We start from the raw sequence: 23,396 nt of genomic DNA on the forward strand, positions 1-23,396 counted from the left end.
CAGAACTTTTTTAAAGTTACATTCTCAAGTGAACTGTAACAATTGGTGTCATGTCGTCCCAGATAATGCATTGAAGGTGTGAGGTGCCCTGTGTGAGGCTGTCTGTGCCCCAATCTTCAGACTGATTCTAGTCTAAAAAAGGGATTTACAGAATCTTATATGGATTCATGCAGTTTTTGAGCAAAATAAAATGTAATTCTGCAAGTACAAATTCACCCCATAAACGTGTGTGTGTATGTGTGTGTGCGCGCACGTGCATGTGGGTGTGTGTGCGCGCGTGCATGTGGGTGTGTGTGCGCGCGTGCATGTGGGTGTGTTGTGTGAGGGGGAGTATGAGTGTCTGTGAGAGACTGTGTGTATGTGTAGGTGTGTGAGTGTAAAGGGGTATAAGTCTGTGAGAAAGTGCATGTGTGCAAGCGAGTGTGGGAGTGTATATGTTAGTGTATGAGAGAGCATGTGTATGAGAGAGGGTCTGCGTGAATGTATGGGTCTGTAGGAGTGTGTGTGTGAGTGTGTGTGTGTCTCTGTGTGTGTCTGAGTGAGTGCGTCTCTCTGTAGAATGTCTGTGAGTGTGTGTGTGTGTATCTGTCTATGTGAGTGTGTGTCTGTGTGTGTGTGCCTGTGTGTAGGAGTTTCTGTGTGTGTGTGTGTGTGTGCGTGTGTATGTGTGTCCGCGTGTGTGTGTGTGTAGTGCAGTGGGATCACCTGTAGTGTGACATGAACCAAGGTGCCGGTTGAGGCCCTCCCCTTGAGTACCGTCTTAAGAAGTACGTTAACAGCAAAATTGAGAAGATTGTGGCTCTCTGAAAATGTCACTAGGTGGCAGAATGCATCAGGACATAGCAAAAATGCAACAACTACAAAGTTATTGGCACATGATCTGCTGCTAAAAGAACAGGGATACTAATAGTACTTATCTTTATTTATCCATAAATGTCACAGCAAATTACGACAAGCGCAGGGAGGCAGCGAAATTCAGAAATCCAAAAATAATGTCCCAGTTACCCCAACCCCTTGTTAAACTTCATGAAAACAATATCTAATTGATTGTATTCACTCCAAAATTATTGAAGAGTATGAAGATGTCAGATTTATTAACATAACACATACGAGCTAATGGCATCACAGTATGTTAAATCAGACCATTTCCAGTCTAAGCACCCTTTTAACAATGTGTGAGGTGTTAATTGCAGGAGCCTAAACAAAGCTGAAGTCAATGGAAATCAGAGAGCTGGAAACTGAACTAGACTAACCATAAAAATACTGTGGCTGCAAGAGTAATTCAGAGGCTAATATTCTATAATGATTAACCCACCTCCTCTTTCCTCCAAATTTGGACCACCACTGACAAGGCACAAGTCACAGGAATCTGACGAAATACTAACCAGTTGTCTCAGTGGGTGCATCTGCAAAAGTGCTCAAGAAGCAGCAATCCAGCCAGTACAAGCAGCCTTCTTGATTGGCACCCCATCCTCCACCTTGAACATCCACTCCCTTCACTACTAATGCTAAGTGGCAGCAATGGGTGCCACTTACAGCAATACAGCCATGCTCCTCAGGCAGTACTTTCTGAAACCAAGACCTGTACCACCGAGGAGCACAATGGCACTGATGCACTTGAAAACAGCCACTTACAGGGTCCCCTTCAAGCCACATAAGTTCACCAAGGAGTGGCAGATTGAGTTTAATTGGGATAAATGCGAGGTGCTGCATTTTGGAAATGCAAAATAGGGCAGGTCTTATACACTTAATGTTAAGGTCCTGAGAAGTGTTGCTGAAAAAAGACACCTTGGAGTGCAGGTTCATAGCTCCTTGAAAGTGGAGTCGCAGGTAGATAGGATAGTGAAGAAGATGTTTGGTATACTTTTCTTTATTGGTCGGAGCATCAATGTATAGGAGTTGAGAGGTCATGTTGCGGCTGTACAGGACATTGGTTAGGCCACTTTTGGAATATTGTGCGCTATTCTGGTCTCCCTCCTATAGGGGTGAAGTTGTGAAACTTGAAAGGGTTCAGAAAAGATTTACAAGGACGTTGCCAAGACTGGAGGGTTTGGAGAGGCTGAATGGGCTGGGGTTGTTTTCCCTCGAGTGTCGGAGGCTGAGGGGTGACCTTATGGAGGTTTATAAAATCATGAAGGGCATGGATAGGGCAAATAGACAAGGTCTTTTTCCCTGGGTTGGAGGCATAGGTTTAGGATGAGAGGGAAAAAAATTTAAAGGGACATAAGGGCAACCTTTTCATGCAAAGGAAGTGGTGGACGCTGGCACATTTACAGCATTTAAAAGGCATCTGGATGGGTATAAGAATAGGCAGGATTTTGAGGGATGTGGCCAAGTGCAGTCAAAAGGGACTAGATTAGTTTAGGATAGCTGTTTGGCATGGACGAGTTGGACTTTAGGATCTGTTTCCGTGCTGTACATCTCTGTGACTCTATGACTCTACGACACACACCAACCTGACTGGAAACCTTATCACTGTAGTTGGGTCAATATTTTGGAACTCACTTCCTTACAGCACTGTTTGTTTACCCAAACCCCAAAGTCTGCAATAGTTCAAGGACACAGCTCATCACTGCTTCTCGGGTCCATCTGGGCAATAACTGCAGGCTAGCCAATGATGCTCACATTCTTTTTCAAGCTATAAAGGTACGACCAGATTCCAACAGTTAACTATTATAAATATGACAGTCATTCTTTTCCATGTTAATTGTTGAAGATTTTTAAAATGTAATTTTTCCCCCTTTAATTTTCCATCTTCTATTATAATCCAATCTTTTCATCACTTACTTCAAATTTCTTTCTGTTCTTGATACGGCAGTGAGCTCCCCCATTTTATTCCACACTTTCTTTCCAGTTGTCAGGTAAAGATGTGTAACAGCTGCTTACCCTCTTCACTCAGGTCTCAGATGTCTGGTTTTCCTTACTGCAATGTTATTAGCTCATACTTCCAACAAACTGTCACATCAAAACTTTTGAAAAGTCAAAATGTGTGGTTTAACTCAACACAGATCCTGTTGGATTATTTGTAATGCAAATTGTGGCCTGACTGCAGTAAAATGATCAGAACCTAGAAATATGTTAATTTTCCTTTCACAAAGTATCTTCCTGCACATCTCAGATCCATGTTGTAAGTTAGCATATAAGAGGTATTTTACTTTCAAGAGCAAACACAGCGATCTGATTTTTATCAGACCACCGCATTACAAACTATTTTTTTTCTGTTTCAGTGAAATATCCTATGTTCATTTGAACCTGTTCTTTGTAACTATAATCTTCCATTCCCATAAAGGGGGAATTGAAGGCTTGTAAGGAGTTTCTTTAAATGTACTTGATAGTTTGCAATGTGAGCAACTAGATTAAACAGCTTGAAGTCATAGGTAACATTATGCAGTACAGAGTCAGCAGCAGGCTAAAGCTTATGTGACTCAGAAGGATAATAACCACATTTGAAGACATTTAGCTAAATCAAGGAATGATCCCACAATCAGGTAAGTAAAGTTGAACGTGGGGATTACAAAGATCAATAGTAACATGTGAGAGTTGGAGTAGGTGACAGTACTTGGAATTCCTGAAATGTTACTTACCAACTGTGGCAATGTTTCTTTGCCAAATAAACACCCTCTATGAAATATTCAGTGACATCTGAATATATTATCAACTGTTTGTAGAATTTAAGGAAATGCCCTGTGTAGGTTGTGTAATGGTTGTAACAAGGTCATCCAAGTGGATCTCATAGAATATGATTTCCCTGATTGGGGCTGATAATCCTGTCTAATCAGGGAGCTCTGGCTGACAGATATAAGCAGAGTGTCAGAGGCTCTGTTCACTCTGAGAGCTGGCTATGTGGAAGCCGGATCAGTGTCAAGTACACTGCACGTGTAATTAAATGGTGACTTGTTGACAAGGTACTGACCTCTGTGGAGCTTTTTCACCTTGTTTCTACTGATTGAATGGTACATATTACAGAGAGTTAATACAACTGATCCAGGCACACTGCCTCCTGTGATACAGACCTCAAATACCAAAAGACATGAGAGGGGATTTGGAGTAAGAAGTGAAGAGATAGAGACCTTTTTCACCCAAAAGACACCAGTTAAGAAATGCCACCAGCATTGAAGTGACAATGCAAAAGAAATGCTTGAAGGCACAGTTGGATATTTTTTCGAAAAAGCAAATTGAGGAATATGATAGGTTGGCTGCCTATTTTTAAAAAAAAAGTTTATTTTGATGTTTTCCTGTTTCCAGTTATCCTAGTTATGTGTCACAGACCTCCTCAAGATGTAATGCATCTAATGCTTTTTGTTACACAGCTTTTCAGTGGCATACAACTCATAGTAAAGCACAGAACAGTAGACACCTTAAACAAATGATATGAAACTGAGCCAGTGAAATGATCTAAGTGACTTCAGAATTGCATCAGCAAAATATTGAAATTAGAAGTTTGATAGGAACAAAATAACACAGAGACAGGAGGAGGCTAATTAGTCCCTCACACTTGCTGATTAGGGGAGTCGAATCCCAATTTGGTCGTGATTGAATCTACCTTCATTCCATTGGTCTGCCTTTGATTCATCCCTTGCTAATCTGACCTCATTAAAATCAAGTCATCGCAGTCTGGAAAATTTAAGTTTTTCCACTATTCACAGCCGCTTCGAGAACAGAATTCAGTATTCGCTTCACTTGTACGAAAAAGTGCTTCCTGTTTTCATTCCTGATGCTCTTACTCCAATTTTAGAATTGTGTCTCCTTCTATTCTGATCCTGACTGGAGGAAATAGTTTCTCCATAATCATTGGCTCTCATGATCATTTGTTTAGATCACTTGTCAAGCTTTATACTGAAGGCAATACGAAGCAAGTTTATGCAACCCTGTCCTCACAACCTAACGCCTTTAAGTTGGTTTCATACGACAACACTGCTCCTCCAATACTCCCAAAATGTCTTCCATTTGTTGGACAGACCCTATGGCCTCATACCTTTCTTAGATTCATAGAGTCATACAGCACAGAAACAGGCTCTTCATCCCACCATATCTATGCTGACCAAAAAACACCAAACTACACTTATCCCATTTACCTGCATTTGGCTTAGCCTTGGTCCACATTCCAGATTTCTACCACCCTCTGGATGAAACTTACATCCTCTGGTCTTAAGCATGTCTGACATGGTGAAGAGATTCTCAGAATCTACCCTCTCATAATTTTGTACATCTCAGTCAGATCCCCCTTCAGCCTCCTCTGCTCCAGGTAAAACAAATGCAGTCTATCCAGTCTCACCACATAAGTCTGCCTACTCACTCTCTTGGGTCACCTCCCCACCTGCACCAAAAGTAACAGCTGAGCCACCAACTTTCCTTTAAAACCTGTCCCCCTCTCTCATTCCGGAAGGAAGAGAGCCCCCAACAGGGCAGAAAGAGTCAAAACGGCTAGTGTGCTACCCAACATTGCGCTTCTCACCCCTAATGTGGGGATTACCCTGACTGTCACTGCTCTGAGGGACAGATTGGCCATTTCTGAGCCCCTGGACCGGTATTGGAATCTGCCCTTGACTTGCTGTACCAGGACCCCTGAAGGAAGGACATAGCAACGGGTGGCCATTCAGCCCTTTGAACCTGTTCCGCCATTCAATGAGATCATGGCTGAACCGTGGCCTGAATCCATACACCTGCCTTTGGACCATATCCCTTCATACCTTTGTTTTACAAAACATTATCTATCTCAGATTTAAAATGAACTACTGATCTAACGACATGTGCTGCTTATGGCATAGAGCTCCAAACATCTTCCATTCTATGTGTGCAGAAGTGGCGACTGTCTGCATGGAGTTTGCACATTCTCCCTGTGTCTGCATGGGTTTTCTCCGGGTGCTCTGGTTTCCTCCCACAATCCAAAGATGTGCAGTTTAGGTGAATTGGCCATGCTGAATTGCCCATAGTGATCAGGTTAGGTGCATTAGTCAGGGGTAAATGTAGAATACTGTAATGGGGAATGGGTTTGGGTTGGATACTCTTTGGAGGGATGGTGTGGACTTGTTGGGCTGAAGAGCCTGTTTCCACACTGTAGGGATTCTATTAAAAAAAGTGCTTCTGAGCAACTCTCCTGAATGGTCTGGCCCTAACTTGTAGACTATGCCCCCTAGTTCATAATAAATATCTTTATTGACCTGTCTTTTTCTGTTAATAACCTGAAGGCAACAATCAGATCACTCCTTAACATTCTAAATTCCATAGAAAACAAGTCTAATTTGTGCAATCTCTCCTCATAACTGAAACCCTGAAGACTAGATACCATTCTTCTATACTTATGCTGTACTTCCTCCAAGGCAAATATATCCTTCCTAAGGTGTGGTGCCCAGATCTGCTCTCAGTACTCAGAGGTGGACTCGGGTCTAACCAGGATTTTGTGAAGCTGTAGCATAACTTTTGCATCCTTATATCAGTCTTCTAGATATAAAGGCCATCTTGAATTGACAAGTCCTGCTGTCACTCATGGCAAGCTTATTTCATTTGTACCTGTGCTAAATGGCAAAGCAAGACAGGTTTGATATGTGCCTTGTACCTCTAGCTAAGGAGCAAAAAGGCAAGGCAATGCAAGGGAGAGATTCTGCAACCATCAGGAAGGCTCACTGTATGAGACTGTATGCTGTGACAGCAAGCAAAGAGCTTGGAGCTGCAGCCTGGTCCACTCCATGAGCTGGGTCCTTGACTCTGAGCACAAAGTACCCTCCCTGCAGCATGACGATCATGGCTGCTGGTGCAGCCTGAGAGGCAGCACTGAAATGCAGAAACATCTCATATGTAGATTGGAGTTGTGCCATGAGGCTTACTAGAGCCTGGCACATTTTGGATGCCAACGTCTGTGGGTATGATGTGCATGTGGCCAGCACCCATGGACCATGCTCTGAGATGTTGATGTGCAGTGTCCAATCTGAAGGTCCTTTGGAACAATTGGCGATTTGGTTTCCATATTAAGTCCAGCTTGTTTGGCAAGTTTGATAATAGAGAAAGCCGATTATTAATGTCACTAACCCTGAGCCTGAGACCACAAATCATGCAAAGCCTTAATGCTGCCTACTCCCTTGGCTCAGGACATCCTCCTACCTACACCAAAAGCCAACCAGGCATTTAACAAGCAATAATTCCCCCTTAAAAGGCAATCTCACCATTTCCTTGCGAAAAAACTCATCATGGAATGGGTGAGTGAATAGTTTAGTGAGTGCCTGATGGGTGAGGTAAGTACAGTAGATGGGTTGGGTGTGTTCTGTTGATTGGAGATTGCGTGAGGAGATTAGGGGTGAGTAAGTAGATGGGTGAGTGGGTTGCTGAGATTGAAGTGATGTTTGGATCAGTTGGTGAGGTCAGTTAGCCCTGACCACCTTCTGCTGCTATTTTTACATAGTTATGTTCTAAAACCATGCTATGCTCACTATTTGAGTTTCTTTACATTTTTTTGCAAACTGGTAAATGCAGAACATGCATGAACACAGGCTGTATTTTCACAATCTTTGTTTAAAAACGTGCTTCAAATTTGTTAAAGCCATAACTGGTGTACCATGATAAATACAGCTGAAAATGGATTATTGTAATATTCAGCATTTAAAATGACAGCCCAAATTCACCACCCGGGTATGAGCTGATTTCAAAGGACAGAAAATTATTTAAATCATAGATAGACCCTATTTACATTGGGGTCAGTCAACTAAATGAGCTGGAGGGCTGTTTTGTGATGCAGAGTGATGCCAACAGTGCAGGTTCAATTCCTGTATCAGCTGAGGTTACAATAAAGTTCCTCCTTCTCAATCTTTCCCCTTACCTGAGGGATAATGACCCACAGAGTAAACAACCACCAATTGTTTCCCTCTAATGAGAGAATAACCCTCTGGAGAATAAGGACCAGGTACAGAGGTCATCTGAATTTCAGCAATTCAAGGAAAAACTTGGAAAATCTATATATTAGCAACCAAAATGACTAGATTAATTTGTCCTTGGGTCAGGCTGAGTTTGTGGGTCACACATCATTTTAGCATGTTGTATCTTCAAAAATCCACCACAGTTCGAGTTGCATGGAATGTAATTTGTGTTAACAATTGTTTTCACTAATACTGATTTTTTTTTAGATTACTTACAGTGTGGAAATAGGTCCTTCGGCCCAACAAGTCCACACCGAACCGCCACCCACCCAGACTCATTCCCCTACACCTAACACTACGGGCAACTTAGCATGGCCAATTCACCTAACCCACACATTTTTGGACTGTGGGAGGAAGCTAGAGTAGCTGGAGGAAACCCACGCAGACACAGGGAGAATGTGCAAACTCCACACAGTCAGTTGCCTGAGGCAGGAATTGGACACAGGTCTCTGGTGCTGTGAGGCAGCAGTGCTAACCACTGTGCCACCGTGCACAGGGACATCGAATGGAGAGATGATATATGCTCAACGCCTGTAAATGGATTTAGTGAACCCACACTTGAAGAGACTACAAACCAGAGCAAATTTGAAGCCCTGTATCTTACCTGCCCTTACCATCATTGCAGTTTTCTTGCTGCAAGATCATGACCAGCTCAATTCTGCTTAGTCTGTTTTCTTCCTGGACTATGTAACTTATTTGTACAAAATAACATTTATTTACTGAGAGAAAAAGTAGATTCAAAACTGCTAACAGTCAACATAAAAACAACCTCCGTTATGACTATGAATAAATCTGTCATGTCTAATCTGGAAAGCAATAGTGAATGACCCAGTAAATTTGATGCTGAGAAAGGGAATATTTAATTAATTAAAACAGTTATTTCTCATTTTCATTTTTGCTTGGTTCCCTAACTCATTTTAAAACCTCATTTATCATTCATCACAGCCTACATAATAATAAGAAGTTCCTCAACACTTTGTTATTACATCTTAACTTGTAATTACTGTATTAAGCATGTTACTTCATATTTGGCTATTGGTTACAAGGACATCTGATTGGGTGCTAAATCCCAATTAATGCTGTAGATGAATGAGTCAGTGAATTACTGATTATTTTCATTCACATTATTGCATTCAAGTGACATTACCATCCACCACCTTCAAGTGACTACACAATTATTTTTGGATTGAATGGAACATTACTAGGGTTTTATGTTCTGTTTTACAGGTTAACCATTTCTGCCGAGTGTCCTATGCAACTCGAAGATTTTCCTATGGATGTTCATGCTTGCCCCCTTAAATTTGGAAGCTGTAAGTGCATTTGAAATTGTTGTTGAAAACACAACAGCATAAAATCAGTGAGCATCAGGAGCAGATTATTAATTGTTTTGCGCCACGGTTGTAAAGATCAGGGGCTAGACAGTTTCATGACCTAAATTAGGATGAGATAGTCATCCTGCGTGAAGTTCGTCCAACTTATTTACATCTCTTGAACGACATGGCTGGTGAGATAGTTGATGCATCGATTATCATTTTCCATACCACTCTTGATTTGGGTCAGGTTCCACTAGAATGGAGGATGTCGAATGTAAAGAAAGGGAGACAGAAAGCAGGGAACTACAGGTCACTGAGCTTAACATGCATCATCGGGAAAAAAGTTGGAAGCTATTACTCAATAGGCTAAAGTACTTGTATAAGGTCAAAGTATTCAAGCAAAACTGATGAGCTTTTGTGAAAGGGAAATCAGGTTTAAATTTTTTTATGGGAAGAGAGTGGTGTAGTGGTAAGGTCACTGGATCCATAATCCAGAACTCCAGGTGAATGAGTTTAGGGATGTGGGCTCAACTCCTACCATGGCAAATAGTTAAATTTGAATTAAATAAAAATAGTGAATAAGAAGCTGACCAAATGGTGGCCATGTAGCCATTGTCAATTGTGACAAAAAATTCTGGTTCACTAATATCCTTAAGGGAAGGAAATCTGGTCTGACCTGCATATGACAATGTGATCAACTCTTAACTGCCCTCAGAGCACTAAGGGCATTAAATCCCTGTCTAACCAGTGATGCCAATATCCCATGAATGCATAATAAAATCCACAGGAGTTCTTAGAGGATAAAGGGAATTCAACAGATACACTGCATCAAATGCTTTGAAATCAAAGTGCCATATCCAAAGGTTATTGTGAAAAATAAAACTCATAGTGGGTAGCATGGATCAAAGTTGGCTGGCTAACAAGAAGCAGAGAGGAAGCATAAATGGGTCGTTTTCAGCTAGGCATGATGTACTCACTGGAATCACGCAGAGACTGGCGCTGGGACCTCAAATATTTTGCAATTTATATAAATGCCTTGGGTGAAGGGACAGAAAATATGGTTAGCAAATGTGCTGAAACACAAAGATACATCTGGATATACGTTGCGAAGAGGAAATAAGGATGCTGCAAATAATTTGGATGAGTTGAAAAAATTCCAGCAAAGCGAGTATAATGTTGGAAAATGTGAACTTGTCCATTTTGGCAGAAAGAGTAACAAAGCACATTATTGAAATGGTGAGAGACTGTAGACCTCTGAAATGCTGAGGGTTCTGGGTGCTCTACTGCTTAAATCAGAAAAGGTTAGTGTCCCCTTTGGACACCCCACATGAATGTGTCTTTCATTTGATCAGAGGTCCATTTGATCATTCTTACTGCACTCTATTTGCCTGCTGGTCAACTCTCAAGGCACCTGAACTATTGTATATGCAGTCCTCTTATCTGACAGATTTGCAGTCACAGACTCTGACCAAATCTGAATCATGACTTAACCTAAGGGGTTCCTTGAAAGTTTAAAAAATCCCTCTTACATTGGTGAACTGCACTAGGTGGAATCTCATTGCCTTCCTGTGGAGAACTTATTCTGACTAAGTTCACGCACAAAAATACAGCACATAATTCGGTGCATTAATAGATTATTATCACTTCCACAGAGCACTGGAAAACAATATACAGTATCAGTCATGTTATTTAGGGAAGGATGTAAATGTGTTGGATATAGGTCTGAGGAGGTTTACCAGACTAATTCCTGGAATAGGTGGGTTATCTTATGAGGAAAGGTTGGACAAGCCAGGCTTGCATCTAATGGAGTACAGGGGAGAAAGTGAGGTCTGCAGATGCTGGAGATCAAGGTTGAAACTTTATTGCTGGAACAGCACAGCATCCAGGGAACAGGAGATTCGACGTTTCGGGCACAGGCCCTTCTTCGGGCACAGGCCCTTCTAATGGAGTACAGAAGAGTAAGAGATGATATGATTGAAACATATAACATCCTGAGGTCTTGACATATTGCATGGACAAAGGATTGTTTTCTTGTGGGAGAGTCAAGAACTAGAGGTCACTGTTTCAAAATTTCAGGTTGCTTATTTAAAACAGATCAGGCAAAAAAAAAAATTCTGTGAGGGTTAAGAGATTTAGGAACTCTTTTTCAGGTAAGATGTTTGAAGCCGTGTTCTTAAATAATTTTAAAGCAGGAGTGGAGAGATTCATTACAGGCAAGGGAGTGAATGGTAGCCAATGCGGGAATATGGATTTGAGGTTACAATCAGATCAGCCATGTTCTTATTAAATAATGCAGCAGGTCCAATAGGCTGAATGGCCTACTCCTGCTCATTGTATGCATTTTCATTTATCAACAAGAGGTTTACTCATCAAAAGGTGAGACAAGACCATCATTTTTTTTAATGGACATTGCACCTGGTAAACATCTATAACACATATTTCTATTGGAATCTCCTCATTCAGGTAGCAAAGGGAATGGCGAAAAAGCAGGAATGTGGTATTGAAATAGAAATTTAGCCACCATCATTCTGAATAGGCTACTCCTGCTGCTAGATTCTATGTTTCTGTTGAGAAACTTTGCAGAGATAAGTCAATGCACAATGAACCTGCGATTGAAATCCATCTTGAGAGATGGGGCAAAATAGTTAGTATTAAATCAATTTGCATTTCCACACAACATGCCCAGTATTCATTTTCAATGGTTGCAATAGAAATGGAATATCAGGATCAAACAGTTCATCCAATATTGATTTGTAATTCCTCCTGCAACATATTTCTGTCCCTTTGTTTTTCAAGTTACTGCTTATAACAATCCAAAATCCCTCAAATCCAACAAATTACGTTTTAAAGTCATTTTTAGGTTTGAAGGGGATTATATTGTCCATCCAATCAGAGGATGACAACTATGGGCAAAGATATGCTGAAGATATTGCAAAGGAATTTATTTTGCACCTTTAAGATTGTCGAGATGATATATGTTTAATCGCAACCTCAAATGTATGTCTAATGAAGTCCCACAGACAGCAAAAAGATAAATGACCACTTAATCAGTCCTGCTTCTGTTGTTTGAGGAACATACATTGGCTCAAGACTTAACACAATCCCACTCTTCCTTGGTTTTGAATCCCTGGGTCCAGCAATAATTGGACTTAATAAACTTTTTCTCAAAGATTTCCTAGACTCTCCACAATCTGGATTCCTGTGGTATCCGTGTCAGTCTCGTAAAAATCGATAGGCTCAGTTTGATTTCATTTTGATGGGAAATCTACATGATGTCCAGATGAGAGAAGTGTAATCTGTAGATTGTGAGAAAAGTCAAGGTGAAGTGAAAAAATGGGACTACTTTGCTTTATTGTTTATTTGCTCAGGAGATATAGCACACAGGCAAGTCCCAGTATACATTGACGTTACAGGTGGGAGCCCTTCATCAGGAATCAATCCCAAGGAAGGGCTCTTGCCCGAAATGTCGAGTTTCCTGCTCCTCGGATGCTGCCTGAACTGCTGTGCTTTTCCAGCACCACTCTAATCTTGACTCTAATCTCCAGCATCTGCAGTCCTTACTTTCATCCAGTATACATTGCCCGGCAGAAGCCATTCTTGAACTGTGGTCATCTTTGGTGTGTAGGGATGCCCACAATGCTGTGAAGAAGGGAGTTCTAGTTTTAATCCACCAACAATGAAAGAATGGCAACATGTTTCCAAGATAGGGTGGCGTGTGAATTTGCAAAAGCAAATCCTGTTCTGTTTGCATCTGGGGACAGGGACTGTGTATCTGATTGAAGAAGTTGGAATCAGGATGTGGGGGTAGGGAGGGGGGTGGTGCATGCAACCACCATATACTTGCTGCCATCTAAGTGGCAAAGAACACAAAAATGTCTGAAAAGAATGAGCCTTAATTTCCCCACAATGAGGGCGAGTAAAAAGTTTCAGTACAAAATTATACTAAAGGGATTTGAAGAAACAGCAGATGACATTTCAGATGAATATGTAGAAGGATTGCAGAAAGGTGATGAAAAGCTGCAATACATAAAGAAAACTTTGTGCAGAGTGAACAATGTTTGCAAATTCACTGAAGTTCAACAAAAGAGAATGGCAAATTGAAAACAAGACTGGGAATTTGCCCAAAACGCTGATTTTCTTGCTCCTCGGATACAGCCTGACCTGCTGTGCTTTTCCAGTACCACTCTAATCTAGACTCTGATCTCCAGCATCTGCTGTCCTCACTTTCACCCTGCGAATTTGATGGAAGATGAATCTCCTTTCTGACTTTAACATTTGTAATTGTGTGAAATTGACACGATAAATATTTCAAGCTAGAGGCCTATAAATAATCTTTCATGTAATTAATAATTAATATCAGTTGAAATAATTGCATATGTTTAAAAAGTGAAATAAACTAGGTAACTTAATTATACAAAATGCTAATTAAATATGAAGCACAAAGTGAGATGGTCGATAGTATCTACAGAGAGTGCTACATCTGTAACGTGAGAGAACAGTGTGACTGAGACAGCCTCGCGTGCCGTTGAGAGGTTAATATTATACCCATCTAGAGCCTTGAATCAAGGAGGACCCGCAGTGCAGGTCAGTGATCGAGAAAGAGGGTCTGTGGATAGGGAGTGTCAGCAGCAAGGGCAGGGCCTGTAAGCAAGCACACCTCACCTCCCCCTCTCCCCTCCCCTCCCCCGTCCACTCTATGATTTCATACACCACCCCCACACCCTGATTCCAACTTCTTCAATCAGACACACAGTCCCTGCCCCCAGAGGGCCAGAAGCAAACACATCATTTGCTTTTGTGCTCCCTGCAAGGGCAACACCAGGCAGAATACAGCCACTGGGTGATTCCAGTGGCAGTGTGATGAGGCCTTTCAGAGGGCATCAATTGCCCATTTATGGGCCACAAGAGGCAGAAGCACAAGACATCCAATCTGTACCTTTGCAGGAGCTAATTACAGCAGATGCTGGGATCTGTATTTTTGTGCGTGAACTTAGTCAGAATAAGTTCTCCACAGGAAGGCAATGAGATTCCACCTAGTGCAGTTCACCAATGTAGGAGGGATTTTTTTAAACTTTCAAGGAACCCCTTAGGTTAAGTCATGATTCAGATTTGGTCAGAGTCTGTGACTGCAAATCTGTCAGATAAGAGGACTGCATATACAATAGCTCAGGTGCCTCGAGAGTTGACCAGCAGGCAAATAGAGTGCAGTAAGAATGATCAAATGGACCTCTGATCAAATGAAAGACACATTTATGTGGGGTGCCCAAAGGGGAGTGTGATACTAATAGAGGAACATAAAGTCACAGGGATAGGTACTGCTGTCTGTTGTCCTGAAAGCTGGATTTCAATTATTATTTGGACAGTTATGGTGGACAATGGTATAGGGAAAAAGCAGGATGCTTTCAGGAGTGATGCTCATTTGAAGGGCTTCTGCAGGCACGATGAGCCAAAAAGCCTCTTTTTGCACCATAACCAACCTGTTACTCTGAACAATTCAGCTCGCTTGGTGGCAAGGTTCAGGACATCCCCTTGATGCTAGTGAAGAACTTGGATGAGGAGTGCCCTATTATTATGATCTCCAAAGGAAAGAATTACACAGGTGGAACCAGGGATGTGCTTCTGCTGAGGAACTTCAAGGAGCTAGGAGACACATTACAAATAAGAACTTCAGATGCTTTAATCCCTGTGGAAATGACTGTGTCACCTTCAAATTGGTCTCGGGATAAATTGATTGCAGATGGTTAAAAGAGTGGTGTGGGATGCAAGAGTGTTAAATCGCAGGGAGGGTAAACACTATATGATGAAATTGAAATCATATTTGATAAGTCTATTTGGTTTTGTTTGAGGGGATAACTTGCTGGCTAAAGAGGGAATTGATGAATGTAATATATTTAGGTTTTCAGAAGGTATTGAAATAAAATGCCACATGCTGCACTAGTTCAGGGATAATAAATTTGAGGTAACAGACCATATTAGTATAGGTAGTGGATTGTTTATTAGACAAAAAACAGGGAGGAATAAAAGGCTCATTTTCAGGATGACTTCTGAGTGCTGAGCCAACAGTATTTGGACCTCAGTTATTAAAATCTATATTACTGATTTTGATGACAGAATGAAGTGTAATGTAGCCAAGTTTTATAACAATACAAAGCAAGGGAGAAAAGTAAGTTGTGAGGACACTTGGTCTGCAAAGGCGTTTACACAGACTAAGTGATCAAGCAAGAAGCTGGTAGATGAGTACAATGTGGAGAAGGATGTAATTATCCACTTTGGTATGAAGAACAGAAAGCAGATTTTTTGTGTGTTTTTGTGTGCGAATCATCGAAAAAGCACAGACTTACAGCAAGCAATTAGGAAGGCAAATGACAGATTAGCTGTTATAGTTTAAGGGGTAGGAAGATCTTTTGCAATTAAACTGGGCTTTAGTGAGACCACACCCTGATTATTGTGTATAGTTTTGGTTCCCTTATTGAAGGTACAATGCTAGAAAGGCACTAGATTGCTTCTTGGTTTGAGAGCACAATCACATGAAGAAACATTGTCTAAATGTTTCTACTGGTGTTGAAAGGAATTAGTTATAACTCAAACATATACAATTCAGAGAAGGATTTAACAAGGACAAACGGTTTTTCGAGGCTGAAGAGTATGGATGTAGAGAGATCGAATTGGAGTAGGAATGAACCTGGAGACCATTAAAAAAGGCTGGAAGGACCCCCCCCTCCATGAAAAGATTTCTTCCATTTCTGGCTGATAAAAATTTTCTCTAGTTGGGCAAAGGTGAGGGGTTTGCATCAGTGCATACATTAACCAGGGTTAATTTGCAAACAGTGCTGAGTTTACCACATTTAGCCATTGCTAGGGTCGTAACTGCTATGTCGGCGTCAAAGATGTAAGAAGGAGATGTAATGTTCTTCAAGCATGGACAACCTTTGTTTAAAAGTGCTTATCTGAAGTTATTTAAATCTGCAGCCACTTAAAGGCTGCAAGAATCAGAGTCAAAAACAAAATCATGGTGTTGAAGTGCATTGATTGTCAGGTCATCTGGTGCAGCTTGGAAATAAAACATAGCTTTCATAGTTACAGTTTCAGTGGAGTTCATTGCTGACATCTCCAAAGGATTGCTGTGGCAGCTGACCCCATTACAAAGGTTGAGTTTTGAAAGCTCTGGAAGCTCATATTTCTATTGACAATTGTGCCTTTGAAATTATTACATGTGATGGTGATGTTACAATTATGAGGGTTAACAGATTACTTTGGGTGGGGGGGGGGTGGTCTTTAAAATTAAAATTGGATAATATGATCCATTCTGAAGTCTGCTTGACAACAAGTCTGGATGGCTTGATTGTTAAGCGATCCCAGCCTGTCTCATGCGGAAGAAGGTATGAGGTATTTACGCTTGGCGACAATGCAGGAGCATGTGTTTCAGCAGTGGATAAACTGAGCCTACAGAACAAAAAAACATTCAAAATTTTGAGTTGTACCTTAAACTGTCCATTTACTTCCAAGCAGATAGGTTGAAGAAGTTGGGATTGTTCTCCTTGGAGAGAAAAAGGCTGACAGGAGATCTAATTGAGGTTTTCAAAATCATGAGCAGGCAGGACAGAGTAGAAAGGGTTGAAACCGTTTCCACTTGTAAAAGAACCAAGAACATAAGGGCAAACATTTAAAATGTTGTGCAAATAAAGTCAGGGTGATATGAGAAAAACTTTTTCACACAGTGAGTTGTTACACTTCTTAGAAATTTAGTGGAGGCAGGTTCAATTGAAGCACTCTATACGATATAGAATGTTTCTTTGGATGGTTATGCTGTTCAAGGATATGGCAAAAAGCAGGAGATTGGCACTAGATAATACAGGCATACAAGATAATAGAGTTGATGCAGGCACGATAACCCAAACTGCACTATGATCATTCTGTGCCTCTGAGACTCTGGGTCTCAATGATAATTAATCAGCATTTTTACCTGGATGCAAGATGCGGGTGATTCACATTGCCATTTAGATGTACTTGGAGTGTCTACAATATTGCTTAAAACTCACAGTCAAGATTAGCCGTCCAGAATTAGGGAGAGGGAGTGCAGCAGTAGCCAGCAACACACTTCTGGTTTATCATGCAGGAATGTGGGTTGGAGATCATATTATTGTTCAAAAGACTAAATTCATGGGTGTTAAAACTGGACTGGAAGATTAGCTTAGCTTTCACGAGAAAAGCCTCATTGCAAAGGATGGTTCTGAGATTAAATGTTCACAGGCTACGAAGGTTAAGTTTAAAAAAGGCAACTACACAAGCTCAAACGAAAATGATAAATATTGAAAATCTGCAAGAGATAAAGTAAATGAGTGGAAATATACAGTAAGGTCAAAGGGCAATTAACACTGTTAACTTCTGGATATCACTGGTCTGATGGCCTGAAATAGCAACCTATCTTGTTTATAAAATGTCTGACTTGCCATTGAGGTCTCTGTTCGTGGCTATTTTCTGAAAGATTCCCTTTCCTTCTACTGCTCACTAGAGAAGCGGGAGGGAGGGGGAAGGGATGGCCTCAAAAATACAGAAATCTGCAGAATGAAACATATTCTTTGAGCAAAACTTTCTGATTATCATTTTGATCAAGCAGCAATAGAAAATACAATGTTAATTAAAATAATTAATTTGAATGCCTTTAGTCTGTGAATAAATACAATAGGCAAGCAAATTAATTTTCCTACATTTGATTATTTCTCAACTTCAACAGCACGGTTAAGTTTGATGATAAAGCAGTGAATACTGAAGTGATTTAAAATTTTTAAAAGGAATCATAGACCTGGCAAGATAATGGTAGAACTCTCTCAGAGTATATTTTCAGTGACTCCTCAGAGGTGAGAGGGTTGACTTGGTAGAATCACGGAGTCATAGAGATGTACAGCACGGAAACAGGTCCTTCAGTCCAACTTATCCATGTCAACCAGGTATCCTAAATAAATCTAGTCCCATTTGCCAGCATTTGGCCCATATCCCGCTAAACCCTCCGTATTCATATACCCAGCCAGATGTCTTTTAGATATTGTAATTGTACCAGCCTCCACCACTTCCTCTGGCAGCTCAGTAACTTCAACCAACCTCTGTGTGAAAAAGTTGCTCCTTGGGTCCCATTTAAATCTTTCCCCTCTCACCTTAAACCTACACCCTCTAGTTTTAGACTCCTCCACCTCAGGGAAAAGACCTTGTCTATTTACCCTATCAATGCCCCTCATGATTTTATAAACCTCTGTAAGGTCACCCCTCATCCTCCAATGCTGCAGGGAATGTAGCCCCCGCCTATTCAGCCTCTCCCTAAAGCTCAATTAAGTTAGTGAAACATGATTTCCCACACACAAAGCTATGCTGACTATCCCTAATCAGTCCTGGCCTTTCCAAATATGTGTAAATCCTGTCCCTCAGGATTCCCTCCAACAACTTGCCCACCATCAACATCAGGCTCATCAGTCTATAGTTTCCTGGCTTTTCTTTACCATCTTTCTTAAATAGCAGCACCACATTAGCCAACCTCCAGTCTTTCTGCACCTCACCTGTGGCTATTAATGATACAAATATCTCAGCAAGGGGCCCAGCAATCACTTCCCCTGCTTCCCATAGAGTGCTGGGTACATCTGATCAGGTCCTGGGGATTTAACCACATCACTGAGATGACAGTGGTAGTTTACCTAGCATCAATGGCATGGTACAATCCGCATTTAAGCAGATAAACACACACAATGCAAGCAGTATGAACATGTACGAAGAAGTATTTGTTATGAGGAGAAGTTGAGTAGAGTGGGACAAATTTGGAAGAATGAGGGGACATCTTATAGAAACACGTAAAATTATGAAGGCTGTGAATCTGTAGAATTCCAAGTCTAGTGAAGCAATTGAGGCTACCTCACCGAATATTTTTAAGGCAAAGATAGATAGATTTTTGAATAGCAAAGGAATTAAGGATTATGGTGAGTGGGCGGGTAAGTGGAGCACTAGAAAGATCAGCTACGATCTTATTGAATGGCACAGCAGGCTCAAGAGGCCAGATGGTATACTTCTGTTCTTATGTTCTCAATATTCTGAATGCATATCAATAGTTATATTGCAGACAAAAGCAGAAGCACATTTTGCACTGTGACTGTTGAGGATCTGCCTTTACAAGTACTAAAGGAGTTATTGAAAAAAATCTTTGAGCTTCCATTACCCTATTGGGTACATACCTCAACCAGAGTCATATAAAGGTGTAGGACTTGGAAGGTCTCTTGTTCAAAATCAGCTGTGACAGCTGTTCAAGTGCCATATTTAGGTTCAATGAGAAAGTTATCTGTCCAGGATTACTCCTCATCACTACCAAATGCGAAAAACATTAGCCACGACCAGTGTCAAATTATTTCAGAATTTCTTTGATTCAATTGAATAACCTATTACATTGTCACCCATAAAAGACAATTGCCAAGACCACAGACATTTAGTCAGATAGACACAAAAATCTTCCAGAAGCTTAGTTATGGATTGCCAAAAAGTTGTGCTGAACAAACCCAGATTGCATTTTTATTTTTGGGTGCAATTGCCCTTAGTCAGCCAAGATCATTATTAAGAAAAGCAAAATACTGCAGATGTTAGTATTACTAATAATTTGAGGTGGAACTCTGAGCTGTTCAGGAAGTTCTCTGGAACTTAAGTTTCACTGTTCAACGTTATTTCCAATAATACGAATGAGAACTATTCAAATATACTGCCAATCAAGAGGAGTCTTCACTCAATGAGCAACAAAACCTTCTTATGAGTGGCATATAATTTATTACATTTTAGTTTTAATGCTTAAAGGCTGATGAAAATGAGCAAATTTCTAGCAAGTAACCTCATGCATGTGGTTTAATTATTTAGGCAATGGTAGAGAATTTGACAGAAGTATCACTTTCAGAATATTTATTGCAGAAATTCTGCTTGATAATTTGTTATCTTCTCTTTACCATACCCCCACTTCTTTCTTCATGTACCTGAATGGTACTCCATTCACAAATCAAGACTTGTATGAAGTAGTAAGGTCCACCATATACCAGTTGGACCAAGTAGCCTGGAATTGCAATTTATAATCTTTTGCATATGGTCCATGGTTAGACCATTTGTTTGTATATTGACCTCTCAACAGCATCAGTTGATAAACTGACTTGGCTATTCAGCCATTACAGAGCACTTGTGAGTCAGGAGTGGGAGTATGCTTTCCATCTTCTTGAGTCTGCACCATTATTCTATAAGATTGTGGATGATATGCTTGGAATCTAAAATCTTTATTCCCTGATAACCTTCCAACCCTAATCCTGTGGATGATCATCTCACTTAAATTTTCAAAAGCAATACTGCCAGAGTTTTTTAATTGGATAAATGGTCAATGGATAGGCAATAAAAGTACAAAATGAAGTTTAAGTATAGATCAGCCATAACGTAATGATTAGGAGTGGCACAGTGGTTAGCACTGCTGCCACACAATAGCGGGGACTATTTGTCGGAGTTTGCACATCCTCCCCATGTTTGTGTGGGTTTCCTCCAGGTGCTCCAGTTACCTCCCACAGTCTAAGGATATGCAGGTTTGGTAGATTGGCCTTCGAGTCCAGGGATGTGCAGGCTTGGTGGATTAGTCGTGGGAAATACTGGATTGGGGTTGGGGCTGGGTGTAGTGTTCTTCTGACGGTCGGTGTGGATACAATGTCTTAATGGCCTGTTTCCACACTGTTGGGATTCTATGAATCAAGTATAATAGATTTGCATGGCCTATATTCCAATGGTCCTATTTTACAAACACCTTTAACTAAAAAGTTCACTAGTAATTTGGTAGTTATCTCTAGCCAATTGTACCACTCCAATTTAGAATGTCATGACTTCAAGACCGATTTTAAAGGCTGGAGAAGCAAAATATGGAATCACACTTCAATGCTGTATGGAGGGAGTGATATTTTAACAGAAGTGCCTTTTCAAATAGGTGGTAATCTAAAACCCCCTTTGTGTTATCTTGGGTGAATGTAAAAGATATCGCTGTCTTAAGGAGAGCAGAAGAATTTTCCTGGGCATCCTAACTCATATTATCCATGAAACAACAACATTACAACAAATTATCTGGTCATGAACACACAGAGAGTGTACTAAGTGCAAGTTGGTTTTTGTATTAAATGAAAACAAAGAACTGTGAATGCTGGAGATCTAAAACAAACTCTGGGGTGCTGTCTTTCCTACATTACAATAGTGAGTACACATGGGAAGTGTTCATTTGGATATCAAAGATTTCAGATTGCCCTGAGATCATTAAAAGACATTATACAAATCCAACGTTGTGTTTTAACTCTTAAAATAAAGTTACCCCCTGCAATTTTCAGAAATTATGTCCTAGCTTCATGTTTATTAAGTTGAAACTAGAGGCAAGATGTTAATCAGATTGTAACAGCTGATCCCAATATCCAGCTGAAAATATACAAGGTTGATTTACAGAATTGCATCAGCCACATTTTCTTCTTTCAGTATTTCATTAATTTAAACCTGGTCCCTAAATTTCCTGTCAGCTTGGCCTTCTATTTCAGCTCATTCTCACCCTCTCCCAGATCCACACCCTTATTCTGGTTTCTAGAAATCCCTCTGGTTTAGTTATCATCACTGTGAGTTCCTTTGTAGTGTTTAAGCGCTTTAAAGGAAAACAAATCTCACTAGCCTCTTAATCTATCTTTAGCACTGTAAGTAATTCAAAGATCAAATCCTCTCCTTAAAGAGTAAGTGATTAGTGGCCCTTCAGCATGATTAACCATGATTTAAAACATCACAGAACTCCAGTACAATCTCCTCATAAACAACGACCATACAACCCTTCCTTGAACTGCCATATATCCATAACCCCACACCTGAGAGTAAAAGAGAAGGAAAGAAGAGACAAAATGTAAAACCAATAAGAGAGAGAGGAAAACTGAAGATTTTTGTGAGCATCTCCCTTCAAACAGAAAGCATAAGGGAGGAGAGATGGTTATTTACGAAGGAGATAAGATAAATTTCTTCAATTGACTGGCTGTGAAGTTTTAGAAACCTTTATGCTGGAAGACTGCAGATGATAAGTCATTGAATACATTCAAGACAGAGTTTAATATATTTTTGGATGAGAAAGATGAAGTATTATGGCAATATAGTCAGAAAGCAGTTGTAATAGCAGAATGAGGGGGCAAATGAGTTATTCATTGTCTTATGCATTATATTTGAGGAGCATATAATGAGACAGAAGCAGCAAATCAAAACAACATAAATAAGACTGATGTGCTAGGCTCCGATTTATGGAAAATTGGACACCTAGTGCAACAATTACTTTCTGTAATACTTGCTCTGTAACATTTGGTTGACAGCACATTATTGTTATGAAAGCAAACCTTGCTTTAGACACTGCCTTTCACAGGCATTTTTCAGCCAACTCTTTTCTGTACTTTGAAGTGTAGCCACCACGATACTTTAAGAAACTGCAGAACCAGTTTGCACACAGCAAGCTCCTACAAACACTAATGTAACAATGGCCAGGATATTTCCTTATAATGTTAACTGTGAGTTAATTTTGGTCAGGACATGGGGACAACTCCCTGCTCTTCCCTGAAATGGTGTGATGGGATCACGTGCACAAATCAGGGAAGATGAATAGGAACTTTCAGATGTCCTATCACATCTGAAAAATTGTGCGGTTTATAAGACAATGTGAAAAATGCTTAGGACAATCTGCTGTATTGTGTTAGGTGAGATTGTGTCCTGCCATTATATAAAGACACAGGGAAGATTTTTACCTGTGCTTTAGGATAACACTGGTGTTGTGGATTGACTGCACATATAGAACCCACCCAATTTTAATTTCCATTGTTGTGTAACATCAATTAGTGCATTTGTAGCAAGTTAAAAATCCATCATTGTGTCTCCTGATTCTTTATAAACAGCTAGGAGGAAATCTAATTGCATATATTAGAAGGCTTGCCGGTCTGTGCAGTGTCTATGTAAATACAATTAAGGCTTGTAATAAACACAATAGAAATTTGAGAATTGGTTGCCAAGACTGACTGGATTAGTGGTGCTGGAAGCGCACAGCAATTCAGGCAGCATCCAACGAGCAGCAAAATCGACGTTTCGGGCAAAAGCCCTTCATCAGGAATAAAGGCAGAGAGCCTGAAGC

General features: G+C 40.5%; 1 protein-coding gene and 1 long non-coding RNA gene across 5 annotated transcripts in view; one reads left to right on the plus strand and one right to left on the minus strand.

The window, feature by feature from the left end:
* The window catches only part of LOC122550886, a 163,204-nt gene that overhangs the window by 112,929 nt on the left and 26,879 nt on the right, over window positions 1-23,396 (minus strand). The window lies entirely within an intron of this gene.
* The window catches only part of gabra5 (gamma-aminobutyric acid type A receptor subunit alpha5), a 112,588-nt gene that overhangs the window by 32,370 nt on the left and 56,822 nt on the right, over window positions 1-23,396 (plus strand). For all 4 annotated transcript variants that reach the window (XM_043692282.1, XM_043692285.1, XM_043692281.1 and 1 more), the window contains exon 6: window positions 9,135-9,217. In XM_043692282.1, the coding sequence (XP_043548217.1) occupies window positions 9,135-9,217 (83 nt within the window). The remainder of the gene's footprint in view (window positions 1-9,134; window positions 9,218-23,396) is intronic.

This window comes from Chiloscyllium plagiosum, chromosome 6 (genome assembly GCF_004010195.1).
Source record: "Chiloscyllium plagiosum isolate BGI_BamShark_2017 chromosome 6, ASM401019v2, whole genome shotgun sequence".
NCBI lineage: Eukaryota > Metazoa > Chordata > Chondrichthyes > Orectolobiformes > Hemiscylliidae > Chiloscyllium > Chiloscyllium plagiosum.